The sequence below is a fragment of the Maniola hyperantus genome, chromosome 8 (genome assembly GCF_902806685.2).
Source record: "Maniola hyperantus chromosome 8, iAphHyp1.2, whole genome shotgun sequence".
In the NCBI taxonomy this organism is placed as follows: domain Eukaryota; kingdom Metazoa; phylum Arthropoda; class Insecta; order Lepidoptera; family Nymphalidae; genus Maniola; species Maniola hyperantus.
The window spans coordinates 1,153,019-1,175,409 of NC_048543.1; the positions used below are offsets into that span (position 1 = coordinate 1,153,019).

Sequence of the window (22,391 nt, forward strand, 5' to 3'; positions counted from 1 at the left end):
TGGGTCCGTCTGTTTGGTAATTAATTTTTAACGGGTAACTCCAAACGTCAAACAGTCAGTTTTCGTTTATTTTCTGACAGTGACGTTGTCACTGTCAATGACATTCACGTTTTTTTCGGTTGGATCGGCCGCTGCTCGCCGCCACATCTCGGTATAATTTTAATTCTTTCGGCTATATTTCGGCAATACCACATTACACGAACATTCCACCACTAAACAAAAGTGAAGTGCAAAGAGTACAAGCAAGAGTCGGGCCCGACGTTCATCATACGAGGAGCAGAACACCTTACAAGGTAATACTAGCAACTGATTTACACTATAATCGGGTTAATTGTGGATTTATCTGGCTCCGCGAACCGCGGACGAAACATATGGTAGCAGAGCATGGTTGGTTTTCGGTCTTTTTCGTGATTAAAACACGAGTTTTCTTGCTTAGATTTCGAATATCAAAATTTTTTTCCTACCTACCTACATCTCGGTAAAATTATTATGAGTTGAATGTTAAGGCAGCTAATCACGTACCGATTCTTGTTAAGGCAGCTACCCACGTACCGATATTGTTAAGGCCAACATGTACTTGGTGATTTTTGGAAATCGTAAATGATTTAATGTGGTATTTTATTATTTCGGTTATTTTTTTTATTTTTTCGGTATTTTACGGTTTTTCGGTTTTTTCGGTTTTTCTTTTGGAGGTTTTTTCGGATCCTTTTAAGCATAAAGGATGTCTGTCAGAGCAAATTGGTCCCAATTTAGGGTTAAGCTGCAATGGTTGTTGGACAGCGCGGACCTCATAGATAGACCCGACCATTCAAGGCGTTTATCAATACGACTTATGACCGCGAATTCGGAGTTCATAAATTTGGAAAACTCATACCAGCGCATTCTTGAATTGGTGGATGAGAATGTTCCAGCTGAGAGGGAAATAGTTCTGGGAGCCCGCGCGGACTATGTACGTGCTTTAGAAGCTTTTGATAGACTAATGTCGATTAAGTTAGAAGTATCTTCTACGAATTCTAGCAGTGCTACGGTAAACGCTAAATCGGAAGTCGCCGATCTGGATGCGCTGCTATCACGTCTGCCATCGCTTCGGCTTCCGTCCTTTTCTGGGGAGATGGACCAATGGGTGGGGTTTAACAATCTATTTGATAGTCTTGTCGATAGACGTTCGGACTTGTCACCGGCACAGAAATTAGCATACTTGATGTCGTGTCTATCCGGTGAACCCCGTGGATTGGTCCAACACCTTAAGATTGCGGATGAAGGATATAGCATTGCCCGTGATCTTTTAATGAAGCGGTATCAGAATACTCGGCGTTTAGGTGACGTACACGTTGAGCAAATTTTAAAATTACCTACTATTTCGGGTCGGCTTAGCGGTCTTCGGTCACAATTTTTAAACCCACTGATTATGGCGGTTAATCAATTGGAACGCCTCGGGTTTCCTGTTTCGGAATGGTCATTTATACTTCTACATATATGCCTATCAAAATTACCAACGACACTTAAATCTCGGTTTGAACAAAAATTTGGTTGCGAATCGGATACTATACCGAAATATTCGGACTTAGTCGAATTTTTAGAAACGGAATGCCGTTTAATCGAGTGTACGAATTCGGAATCAACAATTCAGTCAAGTGAATATAATAACTCGAGGCAAGGGAAACCCGCCCGCAGATCGGTTCACTATGCTGCTGCTGAAGTAAAACAGCCGTGTACATGCTGTGGGGATTTGAAACATTCTTCCATTACAATGTGCCCGGAATTCAAATCCATGTCGCCCTTTGCACGGAAGGATTTTGTCGATAGGGAAAGACTTTGTTTTCACTGTTTGGGGAACCACAGCTACCGCGACTGCCGCCGGGAGCTTCATTGCAGCTGTGGAAGTACTAAACATCACCCACTGCTGTGTTTTAATCGATCGGGTGTGCAACAGAGACGTGATAATAATAATCGGAGCTCGGCGGAGTGGTCAGCCCCTCGCACGGGCGGGGGCTTTCGGCAACAATCTAATGCTGGTAGGGTCAAGTCGCCTCGCGATCTTTCACCTGCTCAACGTACCTCATCTCCTCCACGACGACGTGAGGAGCAGCGAGACGAGCCACGTAGTGGTAATCGGAGTGGTAAGGTTCGGTACGGGCGTTCCGATGAGCGGAATGACAATGGTAGGCGAGAGGACAATCGTTCTCTCCTCTATTCCCCGGAACGACGCTAGGATACGGCGCCCACCTGCCCTTTAGTGACGGTACTTTTGCCCACTGCTATAGTCAAAGTTTATTATAGTTCGGAAATTAATTCGGAAATGGGAGTTTTGGCTAGAGCTTTACTTGACAGTGGGTCTCAAGGGTCTTTAATAAGTGCAAATTTAGTAGGCAGGTTGGGCATACGTTTAGATCCGAGCAAAGAACGGATCATGGGTGTTGGAGGTGTTGAAACAACCTCAAATATAATCGGTCGGTCTTCGGTTACACTTTCTCCGATAAATAAACGGTTTCCTAGAATTACTACTCCTGTTGTGTGCATGCAAACGGTTATCGGAAATTTACCTACTGTGACCTTGAGTAATTCGGTAAAAGACTTAGCCACTGGCTTAAGTCTAGCGGATCCACACTTTTACGAGTCGTCACCAGTGGAACTTCTGCTCGGTTCGGATGTTTTGGGATCTCTTATGGGAGGAGATAAAGTAATTTTAAATTCTATCGGTTTTACGGCTTATAACACTATTTTCGGTTATGTTCTACTTGGTCCAGTAGAACTCACTAAACAATCTGATTTGATTGATCATTCGGAAGTCGTCAGTATTTCGGTTTCGGACACTCTTCAAAAATTCTGGGAGGTTGAGGAACCTCCAAAAGCAGCGTCTCGGTCTGCTCCACTCGATGTAGAGTGTGAACAGTTTTATAAGGATAATACGTATCGGTTGGAAAATGGTCGGTTTGTCACTAAGCTGCCATTTTTACCTAACAGACCCTTGTTAGGTGACTCTAAAACTATTGCAGAAAAAAGATTTTTGGCTTTGGAACGGAAACTTGTAAAAAATTCGGTTTTACGAGAGAAATATATTAATTTTATGCGTGAATATTTGGATCTCGGTCATATGTCGGTTTCGGATTTTGATTTTAAAGGCGGACAAGAATATTGTGTTATACCACATCATGCGGTTTTTAAGGATTCGGACGAAAATGCGAAGGTACGCGTCGTTTTTGACGGTAGTTGCGTCACAAATTCGGGGGTTTCTTTAAACCAGTGTTTACATTCGGGCCCTAAATTGCAGAGGGATATTTCGGAGATTTTGATGAATTTCAGACGCCATCAGGTTGTCTTTGTGACGGATATTAGGATGATGTTTCGGCAGACGCTTATTGATAAATTGGACAGAAGGTACCAGCTCATATTTTGGAGAAAGTCTCCAGATGAGCCCCTTCTTACATATGAACTTGGAACCAATACATACGGGTTAAAATCTAGTCCTTACATTGCAATTCGGACGCTATTAGAGTTGGCTGATCGAGAACGTGATCGGTATCCTCGGGCGGCTTCGGTTTTAGAGAACGACATTTATGTTGATGATATTCTGTCGGGATGCAACTCACTATTGGAAGCTCTTGAACTGCAACAAGAGTTAATTCAGCTTATGCAATCGGGGGGATATGAATTACGGAAATGGATCTCGAACGATCCTGTTTTACTTCGGGACTTACCTGACGATCATCAACAGGTGCCTCATCTGTTTGATAATCCGGACATGCAAAGTTTAACTTCGGTTTTGGGGGTACAATACAATCCTATAGAGGATGTTTTTTCTTTTCGGACGGATTTAACTCATGGACATTCGGTTACTAAACGGAAAATACTGTCGACAATTGCACGCATGTATGATCCAAGCGGGTGGATCACTCCTGTTTTATTTCGGGCTAAATGTTTTTTACAACGTCTGTGGCTTTCGGGTTTTACTTGGGATGAACCTATTACTGGGGATTTAGAACGAGATTGGATTAATTTTAAAATTGACCTCGCTCGGATTGAGGATGTTCGGATTTCGCGATGTATGCTCCCACCAGCGGTAAAAAATATTAATGTTCACGGTTTTTCGGACGCGTCGGAGGCTGGTTATGCGGCTGTCGTATATTTACGCGCAGTGGATAGCACAGATAATGTTTCGGTTCATTTAGTAATGGCCAAAAGTAAGGTCGCCCCGATCAGAACACGTCTGACGATTCCTAAATTGGAGTTGTGCGGAGCAGTGCTTCTACTTAAGCTTCTGCATCATGTTTGCCTTTGTTTGCAAAGGACCATCGATGTTCACGAGGTATTCGGTTGGACTGATAGTTCCATAGTGTTAGCTTGGCTTAAAACTTCACCTCATACTCTTCAAGTATTCGAGGCTAATCGAGTTTCACAGATACAAAATTCCACAGTACCAATCACGTGGCGACATATTTCGAGCTAATTGAACCCTGCTGACTGTGCTTCACGGGGCCTAACAGCTTCGGGTCTGGTATCTCATCCATTGTGGTGGGGACCGCGATGGTTAACTTATTCGGAATCGGTTTGGCCTGCATCAAGGGCTAATCAAGTAGCACCTGCGGATTTACCTGGGATTCGGTGCTCGGTAGCTACAACTTCAGAATCCCTCCCAGATTTCAGTTTCCTCATGGAGCGTTATAGCTCTTTGGATCGGCTTATTTCAGTTACCGCGTGGATTCGGAGATTCCTTTTTAATTGCCGTCGAAAGGGTAAGAGGAATACTACGGCATATTTAACACCACAGGATAGGAAGGAGGCATTGCTACTGTGGATTTCTCTCCTGCAGAGGAATTGTTTCGGTGCAGAGATTGAGAATATTCGGAACGGCCAAACCTTGAAGGGGCATTTGAGGCGTCTCAACCCCTTCATTGACTCGGACGGTCTCCTTCGAGTTGGAGGACGCCTTGAGCACTCGGATCTCTCTTACGAGGCAGGACATCCATTGTTGCTTCCTAAGTCGGGTCACTTTGTTGAACTGCTAATATTGGATTTGCATCTGAAAAATTCGCATGCCGGCCCAAACGCTCTTCTGGCTCTCTTACAACGTGACTATTGGGTTCTTTCGGCCAGAAGAGCAGTGCGAAAGATCACATTCAAATGCATTTCATGCTACAAACTAAAGGGGATCACAACCCAACCCTTGATGGGAAATCTGCCCAGAGACCGGGTTTTGGCGTCCAGACCCTTTCAAGGTGTGGGGACCGATTTTGCAGGCCCATTTTATGTAAAGTCACATAAGTTGCGGAATCCAAAAGTCACCAAGGCCTATTTGTGCGTATTTGTGTGCCTGTCCACTAAGTCCGTCCACTTAGAACTGGTTTCGGATTTGTCTTCGGAGGCCTTTGTCGCCTGTCTCTCTCGCATGACCTCTAGACGCGGGTTGCCAGCGGTCATTAGGTCAGATTGTGGGTCAAATTATAAGGGTAGCGACAGGTATTTACGGGAAGTTTTCCAATTTTTGGAACAAAATCAATCACAAATCGGTCATGATTTAGCTCGGCGCGGTATCACCTGGATTTTCGATCCTCCCGCGTGCCCATCCTGGGGAGGTTTATTTGAGGCAGCAGTGAAGTCCGCCAAGACTCATTTAAAACGTACTATTGGGGAAACAACTTTGACATTCGAGGAACTTAGTACTGTTTTCTGCAAAATCGAAGCAGTCTTAAACTCACGGCCTTTGTGCCCCCTATCTTCGGACCCTAACGACCTAGAGGTTCTGACCCCAGGTCATTTTCTTATCGGACAACCGCTAACAGCACTCCCAGAGTATCCTTTTCAGGAGGAAAAGACTTATAAATTGTCTCGGTTTCAGTTGCTACAGCAACTATCTCAAAGAATTTGGCATCGGTGGCATTTAGAATACCTTCACACCCTACAACAGCGATTGAAGTGGACTGATCCAGCTGTCCCACCTAAAGTTGGGGACTTAGTTTTACTAAAAGAGGACAATGCACCACCTCTTCAATGGCGCCGCGGTCGGATTGTAGCGTTGTATCCTGGGAAGGACGGCGTGGTCAGGCTCGCAGATGTACGGGTAGCGCAGGGTACAGTCTTGCAACGGGCAATCTCCAAGTTGTCCCGTTTGCCTCTAGATTAGGTTTATTAGGTTTATTTTCGGTTAGGCTTAGGGTAAATAGTTGTTAGTTTTTATTAGGTTTTCGGAAGCAGTTGAAGACTGCTTGGGCGGGGGTATGTTTGGTAATTAATTTTTAACGGGTAACTCCAAACGTCAAACAGTCAGTTCGTTTATTTTCTGACAGTGACGTTGTCACTGTCAAGGACATTCACGTTTTTTCGGTTGGATCGGCCGCTGCTCGCCGCCACATCTCGGTATAGTTTTAATTCTTTCGGCTATATTTCGGCAATACCACATTACACGAACATTCCACCACTAAACAAAAGTGAAGTGCAAAGGTACAAGCAAGAGTCGGGCCCGACGTTCATCTTACGAGGAGCAGAACACCTTACAAGGTAATACTAGCAACTGATTTACACTATAATCGGGTTTATTTTGGATTTATCTTGCTCCGCGAACCGCGGACGAAACACCTATAGAGATACCTTTGTCCTTGTAAGATGTAATCCATTTGTTGCGTGGACCTATCTTATCATTCTCAGCTTTTTCATTATTAATGTTAACCTTTTCTTTAAAAGGTTCTGTGTTTTGTGTTAAATCTATTACGGGTATAGAAGTTACATTTCCTATTATTTTTGGATAAAAGTAAGTTATATTTTTAATTATACTTTGCTTCGTCTTCGAGATTAAGAATACTTGTAGTAGACGAACCGTCTGGCCATTCAAACACTATAGTTGAGAAATACATCTAAAAATAAATAAAACAAAATAAAAATCCATTGATACATTTTTCGTACCATAGACTGTACTTCTCATAAGGCAACACTGGTCGCCATTTTCATTCGCGTTCTAGTGCTAGGCCGTTCAACACGATATTCTTAAAACTCGTAGTAAAATTGAGTGATAATAGTGCCTAAACGGTTTTTCCTTTTAAAATAAAGTCAGTGGTGAGTATCTACTGCGAAATATAAAGAAATTGGAAAGTAGGATACAAGTACGTGCTTGAAAATTACTATCGGATTCATCTTCAGACAATTCTTACAGAATTGTCATTTGCAAGAAGGTAGGTTACAAATTACTTCAGTAAATTAGTAATATTAGTGTTGAGTACACTTCAATAGAGAGTGTTACCTTCACGACAATATACATTGTGTATAGTTATTAAGACTATTTCCTTTGTACATTTATTATTATTTCAAAAATACTTACCTATTTCATAAGAAAATAAGTGAAAATCCAGTAACATAAGTGTTGAGTACACTTCATTAGAGAGTGGTACCTTCACGACAATATACATTGAGTATAGTTATTAAGACTATTTCCTTTGTACATTTATTATTATTTCAAAAATACTTACCTATTTCATAAGAAAATAAGTGAACATCCAGTAACATAAGTGTTGAGTACACTTCATTAGAGAGTGTTACCTACACGTCAATATACATTGAGGATAGTTGTAAAGACTATTTCTTTTGTATTCATTACTTAAAAACGATGAGTTTATCTTTGAAAGATAATACCTTCATATTAATTATGTTGAGCACAGGTTGTGAGCCTGAGTCTAAAATAACTATTTGTAGACGATACGATGAATATCATTCAATCGTCACCAGTCGGACTAGAGCAACTGATTAGGTACGGCTTCTTTTTCGATATACCCTCAACTTCTGAATGAATCTAATTATTTTGGATAATTATACTGGACCTATTAGGTGAAACTCTTTCTAAAATAAAGGATGAGTTGTCCTTTGGGAACACATTGCCAGGGCCACCACGAGTCTATCAAGTTCCTATCAGAAAACTGCCTTAAGATTGGATCTCCACATTTAAACGCGGAAATAAAGGCTGCAGCACTGTCTGACGTAATTCGTACCTCATAAAACTTTTATTTGATGCAGCCGAGCTCTTGTGTGACTCCCAGTTTGTTGAGTCTATGTTTTGCCGAAGTTTTGTAACATGTACTATTAAAAATCATTTAAATACTTGGCTGGAATTGACAGTTTTCTTTTTGGCGAAAAATTGGGCGATGCAGCGGAGACTGTGTCGTTTCAAGCTAAAACGATGGTTTTCTCACAACATAACGAATCTTGATCTTTCGAGTCAAACGTGAAAGCTCCGCTTCCACTGGTGAGGCAAACGGGAGCAAAGAGGAAATCAGCGCTTGCCGCGCAACAGCCTCGCAAGTACCTATACTAAGCTCCTCTGCCGCCGCCCGCCACCGCCGCACGCGCAGCCGCAGAGTGCGCGCTCAGACAAGCCGATAGGCGAAGTAAGATACACCGTTTGTAGACTATCTGCATTCTATGACAGATAGCGCCTCATTGTAAATGATGCCCTAATTTTATCATGGATTAGAAATGGTTATAAAATACCTTTTTTTTTCACAACCGCGAAACAGGAATTTACACCGTCCCCCAGAAATTTTTCACAATATGTGAATGCAGTATGCATTATTAATTATTATACAATACATTTAAGGTGTTTTTTCTAAATACCAACGAATCACTTTAAAACGGAGAAGTCTTCTGTTGATACGAGCAACTTTAACATTAATTTCGAGGAATTCATTCTTATGTATCCTTAATTGATATAAAATACGCTTATTTTCTATTATGAGTAATTCAAAAATTATCTCGTATCAAAAATACGAATTTATCGTTCTTCCATTCGGATTGAACGCAGCTCCTTCAATTTTACAAAATGAATGAAACCAGTAATATACTTACTTCGGTTTTTAGGATATATTTCATCCAATTATTTGGATGATATAATATTTGTATAATTGCTGACTGATTATACGCTTGCCAGCAGAATGTAACTCACACAATAGATATCTTAGAAACATTATGTTTGATATTAACTATGAGAAAAGTTCGTTGACAACTTACACTGGGTGTAAATATTTATTATACTTAGTTCTCACTAATGAAAAGAGGATCTTAATAAGACAAGATAATATTAAAAATAAAAATTAAAGCGACGTACTATACGACAGTTGGCTCAATAAGCAAGCCTCGTTACCTTATCTTAGCCCGCTGTTTAATATGGTTGGTTGTACTTGTACACCAAGAATATCGAACTATGTAAATATCTCTAGAAAAAACTGAGGACTATAAGGGTCATATATATAAATAATATGACTATTCCTGAACATTTAACAAAAGATTCCGAATGATGGCTGACACATATTGAAAGTTCAGTTAATCTTATAACATGGAATATGTTACTCTCTAGTCGCATAATGATTTCTACTGCTTAGAAATCTTTTCTGATGTCAGTCATGTCAGTAAAACTGATTGTGGGCAGCTTATGGTAAGGATAAAGTTAATGCTAAATGGCAGAAAATATGCTCAACAACAACTTAGAGTTTTTGGCAACATATTTCGATTGAAAGATCTTCATAAAGAGTATAAAATATAATTGTCAGATACCTACTTCTTCGCATCGACAATACAAGTGCAATTTAATATGTAATAAAAATGGATCGCGTGTGATTTTCTCATCTCACTAATATTACCAAGAAATAGGACATGGTGCGAAGAAAAAATCATTTTATCAGTCGACGCGTTTACACTTGTTCACAAGATGATGAAAATAGCTGACGCAAAATCGCGTCGATCACACCGCACCTCGATACCAAGTTAGAACTGACAGGACATGCCTTCAGTAGAACAGTAAAACACTTGGATAGATTTATTTGCTATAGCTGAATAAAAAATGCGATGCATATATATTTCTTTACACAGAGACCCAAGGAGCCTTAGCAGTAATCTTTTTTACGTTGAATTTATAAAACCAATATTCGTAATTTTAAAAATAACGAATTAATAAAATTTAATTTTAGATAAGCCTGAGGGCATAGTAATTGCTCCACTCTGGACGACTCAACCGAAAGTTTGTAGATATTAATACTTACATAAGTTAATACTAAACCAATACACATTGTATTGTTATCTGCTCCTAACAGCCGTAAGTAGTAAGTAGCCGCGAAACTATTCGCACAGCATCTTCACGAAGGAGCACCCCATGAAGTGCATTAAACAATATCATATTGCTTGCTTCATCAATAGTTAAACTGATAAGATTCAATTCTATTAAACAATAAAGCGTTGCTTTAAAAAATAAAAAAAAATAATACTTATTTTTTGTAAAAGTATAGTATTGATCATTATCAAGCATCAGTTCCCCATCTCATTTATTTTCTTAACTAAAAAGTTTCATACCGGAGTTGTGTAAAGTAGGTACTTTATACAATCAAGATCCGCCTTATTTTTGATTGTAAATGCAAAAATAGGCACAGATGATCAGGTAACTAAGATTGTTTAAAGGTTAATACTGGCTTCGCCCAACTTTCCCATAGTATATGATGGGAAAGTTGGGAAAGAATGACATCTTAAATCCTTCAATAGTATTAATTTTTGTGGGAAACTGGTACCCAGATGATGAGATCAGTATGGAAAATTTAACAAAAAGAATTGCAACATTCGCTCTTGTAACGGCACAAAGAGTAGCAAACTTTACATAAAATTAATGTACAGAATGTTGAAATTAAAACTAATGACAGAATTATTATAAAAATACCCGATTTGATCAAAACCTCGCGAGCTGACTTTCTTTTTTATCCTCCTTAGTTCTGCCCTTTTTTTGTTTTCAAAGAAAAGCCAGAAATATGCCCGACAGAGGCATTATTAGTACATGTTATTAGAACATTCTTTATAAGAAACCATAATCAACTGTAATTTTATCAGTTTCCAAAGCACTATAAACCAGATTGTTTCCAATCAATCAGTCGTTGGATAAAGGAAGTTTTAAATAAAAGTATAATACTTCGGTACAAATATATTTGCAGCTCATTCAACGAGGCATGCCTCCACTTTTACCGCATTTAAAAATACCGTTAATATAACCTAATACACAAAACTGCGGATTGGTCAATTCATCCTCCATTTGTGATAACTGATAATAGCAATGATTTTGCAAAAAACCGTTTAAATCATAATTAGTAAAACATTTAAAATGTTTTTGTTTTGAAATCACGTAAAGTTCTTTAACTTTTTGACTTACGTCTATTGCTGATTAGGCTACTATATTCATTTACTATATGATATAACTGATTATATAAATATAATTAATATTGTCATTTTTTTTTCACAAATGTCATATCTCTAAAGATCTACAAGTATTCTTATCTCGAAGACGAAGCAAAGTATAATTGATGATTAAACGAACTTACCCTAAGTGAAGTTCTATCATAATTATACGAGGGCTTCGTCTGAAGAGATTAAGATTCCACCCCAATCCCATTTGTTTCCTTTCGGACACCCATATTGTATGACATAGTAAAAAAAAAAAAAAAAAAAGGAACTCTAAACTGAATGAAAATGGCGACCAGTGTTGCCTTGTGAGAAGTACAGTCTATGGTACGAAAAATGTATCAATGGATTTTTATTTTGTTTTATTTATTTTTAGATGTATTTCTCAACTATAGTGTTTGAATGGCCAGACGGTTCGTCTACTACAAGTATTCTTAATCTCTTCAGACGAGCCCTCGTATAATTATGATAGAACTTCAACTTAGGGTAAGCTCGTTTAATCATCAATTATATACGCTGAAATTTTTTTACGCACATAAATAAACCGACCACAATGAACAGTGTTATCTTGTAAATATATAAAAGGAAAAGGTGACTGACTGACTGACTGACTGACTGACTGATCTATCAACGCACATCTCAAACTACTGGACAGATCGGGCTGAAAGGCATGCAGATAGCTATTATGGCGTAGGCATCCGATAAGAAAGGATTTTTGAAAATTTTACCCCTAAGGGGTGAAATAGGGGTTGAAATTTGTGTAGTCCACGCGGACGAAGTCGCTGGCATAATCTAGTGATGATTCAATCTAAGAAATGGACTGTCTAAAAACCGCACAACTTTTCAATGCTTAAACTTTTAATAATATTATATTATAATTTAAGCTCTGTATGTAAGCTGATATAAAATAAGCGCATCGTTCGCCAGCGCTTTACGACCAATAACTGGTTTAATAAGTTCGTCAGTAAAACGTTTTTATGTTTACCAAACGAACGAGATATCATATTGCGCGTAGAGGCGTAGCATAGCGTAGCGCTTACAAATAGGATCTTTAGAATAGTGATCCTATCTTTCGAAATGTTACAATTTTTAACTGAAATCCGAAAGCTTGAAGATGTGTGTACAACTTATTTTATTTTATTTTTATTTTATTATAAAGGCACACAAAACAGGTTTCAGCTATAAATGGTCCAAATAAAAATAAAAAACAATAGATTAAGATCTAAGCGGTAACATGTGCGGTAATATGTGTACACAACAATTCTTAAATAAATATATGCACTAACTAACTGATAAGATACAATTTATAAAAACACAGAAAAAAGAAATACAAGAAAATTAACTATGAAAAATATACTTAAAGTGGAGAAGATGCAAAAGTGGAGAAGATATTAGGGTGGATATACTGCTGGCAGTCCTAGCACAAGCTTTAGGGTGCGTTTCCACTGAAGTGAAGTGGAGCGGAGATGTGTTTCCAATTTCTGCTTGACTGTTCATGTATGTACGTAGCTATGTAAGTTTCTTTATTCCACCATAGCTTCTAAATGCCCGAATTGTTTTAAATAAATAAAATATTTTTATTCAAAGCAACTATGGCTCAATTTGTAGTAGACATACTCACTTAAAAACGAATGTAAGTAACTACTAATATAATTGTAGCAAAAAGACAGTTTTTTTTTTTAAAATTTACAAATCTGACCTCACCAATACTTGAACGAAGTGTTCAAGCATTGGTGAGTCCATCTTGACTATTGTTAGAAACCTTACATCATTCCGAGTGAGTGAGTTGATAAAAAAAATCAATATGGCATGTGTATGATCCCATTTGAAAAGCTTTTTAGTTTGTTTTTTGCTCGGGCAGATGTATTTTTTTAACTACGACTTATATATAGGTCTTCAGAACTTCATCAGATCAACCCTCCACCTCCCATGGCCCCACCAACCTCTCGGTTATATGGGCCGAATCGCGGGAGGGCGCCCGTTCGGTACTTGCTCTTGGCATTTTCACTTGGCACTTCATCAGATCAGATGATACGAAATCGAGTCGAGTTCCAGCAGTAGGGGCGGCAAGTTAGTAGTCGCAGCAGCGCGCCGTAACGTATATACATTATAGCCTCACTTGGGACAGTTTAAGAATTCGTGCCAAGAGACGTGAATTGCGAACCTTTCAGGTACGGATTATTTTGGCTCCCGATCAAACTTATGAACGGCGTTTCCTCTTCTGGTTTTTTGAATGGCCAAACTTAAATGCATTCTATTAAAGCCCCGCCGACGTTGGCCGGTGTCTGCAAACTTGCCAAAAATTGGGCGATCCCCGTTTCCACGCTTGTTACTTTTAAATCTTTCTGTGACATTTATAGCGGAGGCTTTATCTCTCAGTCGTCGTTTACATTTTTTATATTATCAGGATTTTTTTAGGGTTGCAAGATTAAACAAGGAACCTTTGTAGTTTATACGTTTGTCTGTGTGTTTCAATCATTTTTAATTAATAGAAAAAATCATATTTAAAAACAAGCTTTTAATTTCATGTCTGTGCTGTTAACCGTTGAGGAGTACCCTCGTTAGAAGCCCACCTTGCAGTAGCCATGTCATGGCGATACAATGGGTTATCATAATTGAGTAGATTAGTCCCGGAATATATTAGCTTTATTTTAAGGTTGCGTAGTAAAGCAAGGAACCTTTATAGTTTCGTTCAGTCCATCTGTAGGTATATGTGTTACAGTCATTTTAAAAATAAACTATCAGAGCCGTTAATTCTACAAATGCTACAATTACATCAAGCCATATTATTAACTTGCCTGTTGTCACTTTGGATTATTATAATATTTTTAATTCTAATAATACGGCAGCAATATTCCCTGTTATTCCTTTTAATTATGATAAACAGTCCCCTCCCCTAATTTGTTACACGATATAATTCGCTATCTACTCAAATAAAGGTAGATAAGTGAATGAAGTTTCAGGCAAAACACATAATCACTACCCATATTATAAATATGCAACAGTGTGTTTATTTGTTGGTTTATTGGTTTGTTGGTGTGTTGGTTTGTCCTTCAATCACATCGCAACGGATCAACGGATCGACGTGACGTGATTTTGCATGGGCATAGTTTAAGATCTGGAGAGTGAAATAGGCTGTTTATCCCGGAAAATCAAAGAGTTTCTACGGGATTTTTAAAAACCTAAATCCACGCGGACGAAGTAACGGGCATCAGCTCGTATTTTCTAAGCAAAAGTATGGTATAGGGGACATAAAATAAACAGTATCTCAAAACACTTTTTACCTCCGCCCGTCACAAGAAAAATTAGTTCACCAATTTTTAACGGCAACAAAATTTGTTGCCAAAAACTTCATGCTTTATTTCACCAACATATAAAAGTGGAAAACACATTATTACCTCTCCCAACTTTAACTTTTCTGGCAAAATAACACAAAGCTGTACCATATATCATGTGATATCCAGCGTCATGTATTTCACATTTAAATCTCACCTAGCTGGTCACGGAGTGGTTGTAAATCGTCATATTGTCCGTGTGGCGATCTTCCAAAAGTTTTCAGCACAATTTCAGGGTACTGTCGGAAATGTTTTTGATGGTTATTATATTTTTATCTATTGTGTGCTCATCCTCCTACCACACTCTTTTAAATTTCTGAAACTAGCCGCTACTAAATTTATAAATGCCAAAGTGTGTCGATTTAATTGTATATCTTTCAATTACGCCGCAACGGAGCAATGGATCTACATGATTTCTACATGACTACAAAAAGGAAAGGTTTTCTTGACAGACGGACAGACAGACAGACAGACAGACAAACAACGAAGTGATCCTATAACACTACACTTTAGTCATCCGAGTTCTATCCGACATCCGTGAGCATAACAGCGATTATCAACGACATACGTCATAAGCGTATTTTCACGGACTCGGAACGGATGTAATGCGTAACCGCTGTTAGGTTTCCTTTTTTTCTTTTGAGGTACGGAACCCTAAAAGCCAACAAAAATCCACTTTCGCATTTACAATAATATGTAGGTAGTGATATAGTAAAATCTTGCGTAAGATAATACACAAGACATACTATTTACGTGGGGTCGGTATTCGGTAATTCGGTCGTAAACAGGAACCCCGCAATAAACATCAGCATACATTGTCAGTCACATACACGATTTTATTGCTCGTGAAACATGAAACATACTATAACTATGTTACAGAGTAGCCGTGTTTTATATCCCTCTCTATCTGTGGCGTAACTCTCATTGCTGAGGGTTGAGATCCCTTTTTGAAATATAAATAGCAAACAAACGAACACTTGGGTCACCTGATGTTGAATAAATCCATAAATAAATAAATCACTTCATTTTATCACTACAGTCCAAGACCCCATTGATTCATAGACAAGTTTTAAAAATAACTCAAAAGTTTGAACTGTATCTGCATAGGAACTTATTGTTTTAGGTGCAAACAAATAATCAAATATTTTAATCTCTTAGTACCCACATAAGCTGTTAGATATAAAAAGGCGTAATGTCGGTTTTGCTCCAGTTTACGACCAATAACCGGTTTAATAACGTTTTTTATGATTATCGAACGGCCCATCCCTTCGCGAGGGTGGTTATGCTTCTACAAATACCAATCTCACGAAATGAGGCCTTAAAACGATATTTGATGTCTTACTTCCAATCAGAAAATAACGTTGATATGGATCGTATACAATGTTTAAGTATATTTAAAACTAGCTTATGCTCGCGACTTCGTCCGCGTGGACTACACAAATTTCAAACCCCTATTTCACCCCCTTAAGTAATTTATTGAATTTAAACTCAAATAAAAGGGGTTATTACTCTTTTTAATTTATTCTTATTAGCCATTACTATCGCGTACCGGTTAGCGGCCAACTTTAATTAAATATAGCCGTTAAAAATATTTATACCGCCGCCGCGCCGTCGGCTTTTGCATTTTTATGGAATTCGGAGAGAACGTCCTCTCTACCTCTATACCGAATAAGAATAAGCGGAAATAATATTAAAAGGTGTTTTAAATTTTATAATTAACTGAATTGAAAACATTGTTCTGACTGCAAACTTTTCTTTGTACGTAATTGAAACTCTATTATTCAAAATTCGCTCATGCTCGCGACTTCGTCCGCGTGGACTACACAAATTTCAAACCCCTATTTCACCCCTTTAGGGGTTGTATTTTCAAATATCCTTTCTTAGCGGATGCCTACGTTACAATAGCTATCTGCATGAAAAATTTCAGCCCGATCCGTCCAGTAGTTTGAGCTGTGCGTCGATAGATCAGTCAGCATTATTAATATTTGTCGTGTAATTTAATTAAAAACCAACCAAACAACCCTTTATAGATTTTCCGCGTATCATTGCCAAGTAATGCAGCTCATCAGGATGCACAGATTATCTCCGAATCGGTGTATAAAACTATTTGGCAAGGCTTCCCGTGCGGCGGCAATCGCGCGACAACAGGCGACGTTGGGTAACAAACAAACAAACAAACAAACTGAATTAAAACACTGCTCGCTTGTGGTGATTGCGCTGTTTCCCACATTTATATCACACTAGCTGATGTCCGCGACTTCATCCGCGTGAAATTATGTTTTTTAAAAATCCCGTGGCAACTCTTTGATTTTCCGGGATAAAAAGTAGCCTATGTCACACTTATGTGTCCACACTCTTTATGTATACCCATGCAAAAAATCACGTCGATCCGTTGCACCGTTGCAACGTGACTGAAAGACAAACCAATAAACCAACAAACCAACAAACAAATACACTTTCGCATTTATAATAAGGGTACTGACTATCTGATGTAAAAAGTGTTATTTTTTGTGCTATGGTATGGAACCCTTCGTGTGGAGCCCGACTCGTACTTGACCGGTTTTAATTGATGACTAGCTTATGCTCCCGACTTCGTCCGCGTGAACTACACAAATTTAAAACCCCTATTTCACCTCCTCTGGGATGGAATTTTCAAAAATTCTTTCTTAGCTGATGCTTAAATCATAATAGCTATCTGCATGAAAAATTTCAGCCCGATTCATCCAGTAGTTTGACTTGTGCATTGATAGATCAGTCAGTAAGTCAGTCAGTCAGTCAGTCACCTTTTCCTTTTATATATTCAGAAGAAGATTATTCTATTAAAGACATTTACCATGTTATGCATGCGAGCTGTAAAACAATTTAGCAAGTTGAGCAAAACAAATCCAGATGAAACCATTTGGCAAACCTTCCGGCAAGCGGCCGCAATCTCACCCAAACACATTTACTGACACACGAATAAGCGTGTACACAGCGTTGAATACTTTACTTTTCAAATTGTTTTGGGACTTGGCAGCGGGTTTACAAAATAACCAACGGAAACGTCATAGGACTTGCTGAATATAAAAAGATTTGCCCTGACTGACTAATCCTTCTACGCAATTTGAGTTTCGTATTCGAGGGATCGGGGGTTCGATCCCGGGCACGCATCTCTAAATTTTCGGAGATATGTGCGTTTTAAGTAATCTATAAGGAAAAGCTGACTGAGTGACTGATCTTTCAACGCACAGCTCAAACCACTGGACGGATCCGCTAAGAAATGATATTTCAAAATTCAACCCCTAACAGGGTGAAATAGGGGTTTGAAATTTGTGTAGTCCACGCAGACGAAGTCGCGAGCATGAGTTAGTTTTGAATAATTGAGTTTCAATTAGGTACAAAGGTAATTTTGCAGTCAGTACGACGTAAACATCTGCTAACAAAGGATTTTTAAAATTCCACTCCAAAGGGGGTAAAATAGGGGTTTGAAATTTTCGTCTTCTTTTCGTATTCGTAAGTCGCGAGCATAAAGCTACATAAGTAAATATAACTTACTTTAACGGCGAAGGAAAACAGCGAGAGGAAACCTGCATGCCTGCGAGTTCTCCATAGTAATATCAAACGTACGTGACATCTACCAGTTCGCACTTGGCCAGCGTGGTGTATAATTATAGTGTCCAGTTGGCAGTCTTTGGGTACGGAACCCTAACAAGCACCGTAATGAAAACTTCTTCCTTTTTCTATCGATTAATGAGTTAAAACAAACTTGTAAGCGCAGCGATGGACTTATAAATAATAATAAAATATTTAACTCTTGAACGCGAACAGACTTTACCTAATGGCTATCAAATTGCGCGCCTCATTAAACCTTAACGAATGAAAAGTATAATCATTAAAAATATTTCTCTTTACATTTTTCTGCTTTCATTACTAATTGTGAAAACATAGACTTGTACTGAGGACTTGTAATAGTTACGTTAATTTAAAAAAAAGGTCACACAGTTTCGAATATCCGACATCAGAGGATGTGAAATTAAGTTTATATATTTTGACTAGCTTATGCTCGCGACTTCGTCCACGTGGACTACTCAAATTTCAAACCCCTATTTTACCCCTTTTGGGTTTGAATTTTGTATAGTCCACGCGGACGAAGTCGCGGGCATAAGCTAGTCTGTTATAAGTATTAATCAGTTGTGCGGGGGAAATACAACATTCTTCTCAAACGAGCCTTTGACTGAGCAATTTGGCAAGCTTGCGAGCTAATCCGGGGAGTCCAACATCAATGGCTACGAACACATTCGGCGGCATTATGCAACGAGCGCGCAAACACAAACTGAATTAAAATGCCACCCAGCATCGACACGCCGACCTTCGGAATAGATGGCCGACGTCCTAACTACTAGACTATCGCTGGGTTTTTTCAAATCTAGTCAGCAATCTAAATATATAAAAGGCAAAGGTTACTGACTGACTGATCTATCAACGCACAGCTCAAACTGCTGGACGGATCGGGCTGAAATTTAGCATGCAGATAGCTATTATGACATAGGCATCCGCTAAGAAAGGATTTTTGAAAATTCAACCCCTAAGGGGGTGAAATAGGGGTTTGAAATTTGTGTAGTCCACGCGGACGAAGTCGCGAGCATAAGCTAGTAAGTATTAATTAGTGTGCGGGGAAATACAAAATTCTTCCCAAACGAGCCTTTGATTGAGCAATTTGGCAAGCTCGCGAGCAAATCGGCGGCGAACACATCCGGCGGCATTATGCAACGAACGCGCAAACACAAACTAAATCAAAATGCCGACTGGGATCGACACCCCGACCTTCCGAATAGAAGGCCGACGTCTTATCACTAGATTATCACCACTTTTTCAAATCTAGTCAGTAATAAGTATTAATTAGTGTGCGGGGTAAATACAACATTCTTCCCAAACGAGCCTTTGACTGAGCAATTTGGCAAGCTCGCGAGCTAATCCGCGGCGAACACATTCGGCGGCATTATGCAACGAACGCGCAAACACAAACTAAATCAAAATGCCGACTGGGATCGACACCCCGACCTTCCGAATAGAAGGCCGACGTCTTACCACTAGATTATCACCACTTTTTCAAATCTAGTCAGTAATAAGTATTAATTAGTGTGCGGGGTAAATACAACATTCTTCCCAAACGAGCCTTTGACTGAGCAATTTGGCAAGCTCGCGAGCTAATCTGACCACATTCAGCGGCATTATGCAACGAATGCACAAATACAAACTTTATTAAAATGCCGCTCGGGATCAACACCCCGACCTTCCGAATAGCACTCTGACGTCTTACAACTAGACTATCACCACCTTTTTTCAAATTTAGTCAGTAATAAGTATTAATTAGTGTGCGGGGTAAATACAACATTCTTCCCAAACGAGCCTTTGACTGAGCAATTTGGCAAGCTCGCGAGCTAATCCGCGGCGAACACATTCGGCGGCATTATGCAACGAACGCGCAAACACAAACTGAATTAAAATGCCGCCCGCGTGTGCAAATGACTGGTTTGTATCCAAATTTTCACGTACTGATACACTTTGTTTTGGTTTAGAGTTCGTTTGATAATACCTGAGTAATTAATTTAAAACCTGTGATAGCTTAGTGGTTAGGAATTTCACCTCTCAATCGTAGGTCGGGAGTTCTATCCCACGCGCCTCTAACTTTTCGGAGTCATGTGCGTTTTATCTAGTTAAATATCACTTGCTTTAACGGTGAAGGAAAATGTCGTGAGGAAACCTGCATGTCGGAGAGTTCTCCATAATGTTCTCAAAGGTGTGTGAAGTCTGCCAATCCGCACTTGACCAACGCAACGTGGTGGATGGTTGATCATGATGATGAGTGATTAATTTGGTCAAAATTTTTATGTATTTTTATAGATCTTGTCAATTTCTTGGTGGATTACAATGCAGTTACAAACTTTTAGGTATCTATTATTAAAATACCTCAAGGGAATTCCAAAGTATTTTCACAATATAAATCTACATCCATACCATAATATTATAAATGTGAAAGTGCGTCTGTCTGCTAGCTTTTCACGGCCCATCCGTTGACAAATTTGGTACAGCGCTTGCATCCCGGGGATGGACATAGGCTATTTTTGTCCCGGAAAATCAAAGAGTGTCCACGGGATTTTTCAAAGCCCATCCGTTTGACCAATAATTTTGACAACATTTGGTACTGAGATCGCTTGCATCCCGGGGACGATGGCTACCTTTTATTCCGCCTAAGTGCACCACGGGATTCTTAAAGATCTATAATTCTTAAAAAGTTGCTAAAATTTTCTAAACACGTAAGTACAGGTGTTACTAAAATTAAAAAAAAATATGAAAAGAAAATAATTTTGAGCGCTAAAAGTGCTATACATTACGCTGAACAAACATTTACCTGTTCCAATTCCAAGCCACTATTAAAAGCTTACACAGTACAAAGTATGAAGCAGTAAATTTTTATAACAATAAAGCGAGCAGAAATTGGAAAGCGGCGCGGCGCTCGAATTGTCGACTAGTCATAATGCCACGCCGAATTCGGGTAAAAACCAGTAAAAACCAGTAAAAACTGCCACTTTACAGCAATTTCACTAATAGCAGTTTAAACTTCAACAAATAGTTCGTAGCATTACGTTTTATATGGGCGGGGGTATTGCCAAGCCGTTCGATAAGGTGCGACGCTGAAAATTGGTTGAATCGAAAAAGTTTTACTTTGAGTGGAGCAACATAATTGAGTTAAACCAGCAAATTAATAAAGTAATACTGTTAGTTTATAAAATGTAAGAACGATATTCGACAATAGTTACAAATCGCAACAGATCATACAGATTTTGTCTGGTGGAGGAACGTAATTCGTGAAGCCACAAAACAAAATAATAGGAAGAAGAAATTCGTGAATCATAAAAAAAAATTCGTTAGTACAAACGATGTGCAAAAAAAGTGTGGTATAAATTCGCAACGTGAATGCATTGCATTTATAACACCTAGAAACCACTACCTAATATTTTTTACAATAGCTAAGATCGTCACTGTTTAAGGCTCCCAGTGTCGATCGATTAATGTACCTAATTAGTTTTAAGGACCATTGGTGGTCAAATAAAAAGTTTTTTTCTTTCTTTCTTTCTTTACCTCACGACACGAAAGCCTCAAACCTACTATTTATCGAGTGATACTGCAATACTCCCCAAGCGTTTCGGAATGCTTGGCTCGCATCGCGGCAAGTTTGGTGCGCTAAGTTTTTGTGACAAGCTAACTCGGTAACGCCTGTAGGTAGGCTTAGTATAAGATTTTACATCTCACCAATATCGATAGTATTCGAGCTTCAACATTTCAACGTTATAGTCGTCAAACGTCAAAATCTGGTAGCCCGTATGGTGTCAAGCGTGAATGAGTGGCACAGATACGATCAGATGCTGAGAGCCATAATGATGAGAAGGGAAGATAGAGAAAAACAAGAAAAAAAGGAGAGAGAGCAACCAGAGGGTCAGCACGAAGTAATGTTACACGGTTCCGTGCTGATCTCGCAGAGGGGGAGGTCTTTTTAGTCCGTGCGAGTTGGACACACCCTGTCGATAGACAGAATTCCATTATGGATTTTTCCTCCTCCTAGGGGGAAAAAAAAAGTTAATACCGGTTAAGTGCGAGTCGGACTCACACACAGTAGAGGCTTAGTGCGTCTTCAAATTTGCCGCACAGAGGCAGCGCTGCTGCAGCTTGTAAATCCATATAATTTCGATCGATGAAATGACGCATGGTAGCAGCGCGGGTGTAGCACTGTAGTCGCGCGTTTTTATTTATATGGATTTACAAAGCAGTGCAACCGCGTGGCCGCGTTTGGGCAAATTTGAAAGCGCCCTTAGTAATAGACTC

General features: G+C 39.1%; 1 protein-coding gene and 1 long non-coding RNA gene across 2 annotated transcripts in view; one reads left to right on the top strand and one right to left on the bottom strand.

Annotated features, from left to right (window-relative positions):
- The window catches only part of LOC138402681 (uncharacterized), a 214,344-nt gene that overhangs the window by 139,586 nt on the left and 52,367 nt on the right, over positions 1 to 22,391 (bottom strand). The window lies entirely within an intron of this gene.
- On the top strand, positions 206 to 6,235 carry LOC138402622 (uncharacterized). The gene has a single exon (XM_069500046.1). It carries the CDS (start codon positions 4,652 to 4,654, stop codon positions 6,119 to 6,121), a length of 1,470 nt encoding a protein of 489 aa, XP_069356147.1. The 5' UTR covers positions 206 to 4,651; the 3' UTR covers positions 6,122 to 6,235.

Coding starts and splice junctions, on each gene's coding strand:
- LOC138402622 (XM_069500046.1), top strand. CDS start 4,652: ATGGAGCGTTATAGCTCTTTGGATCGGCTTATTTCAGTTACCGCGTGG.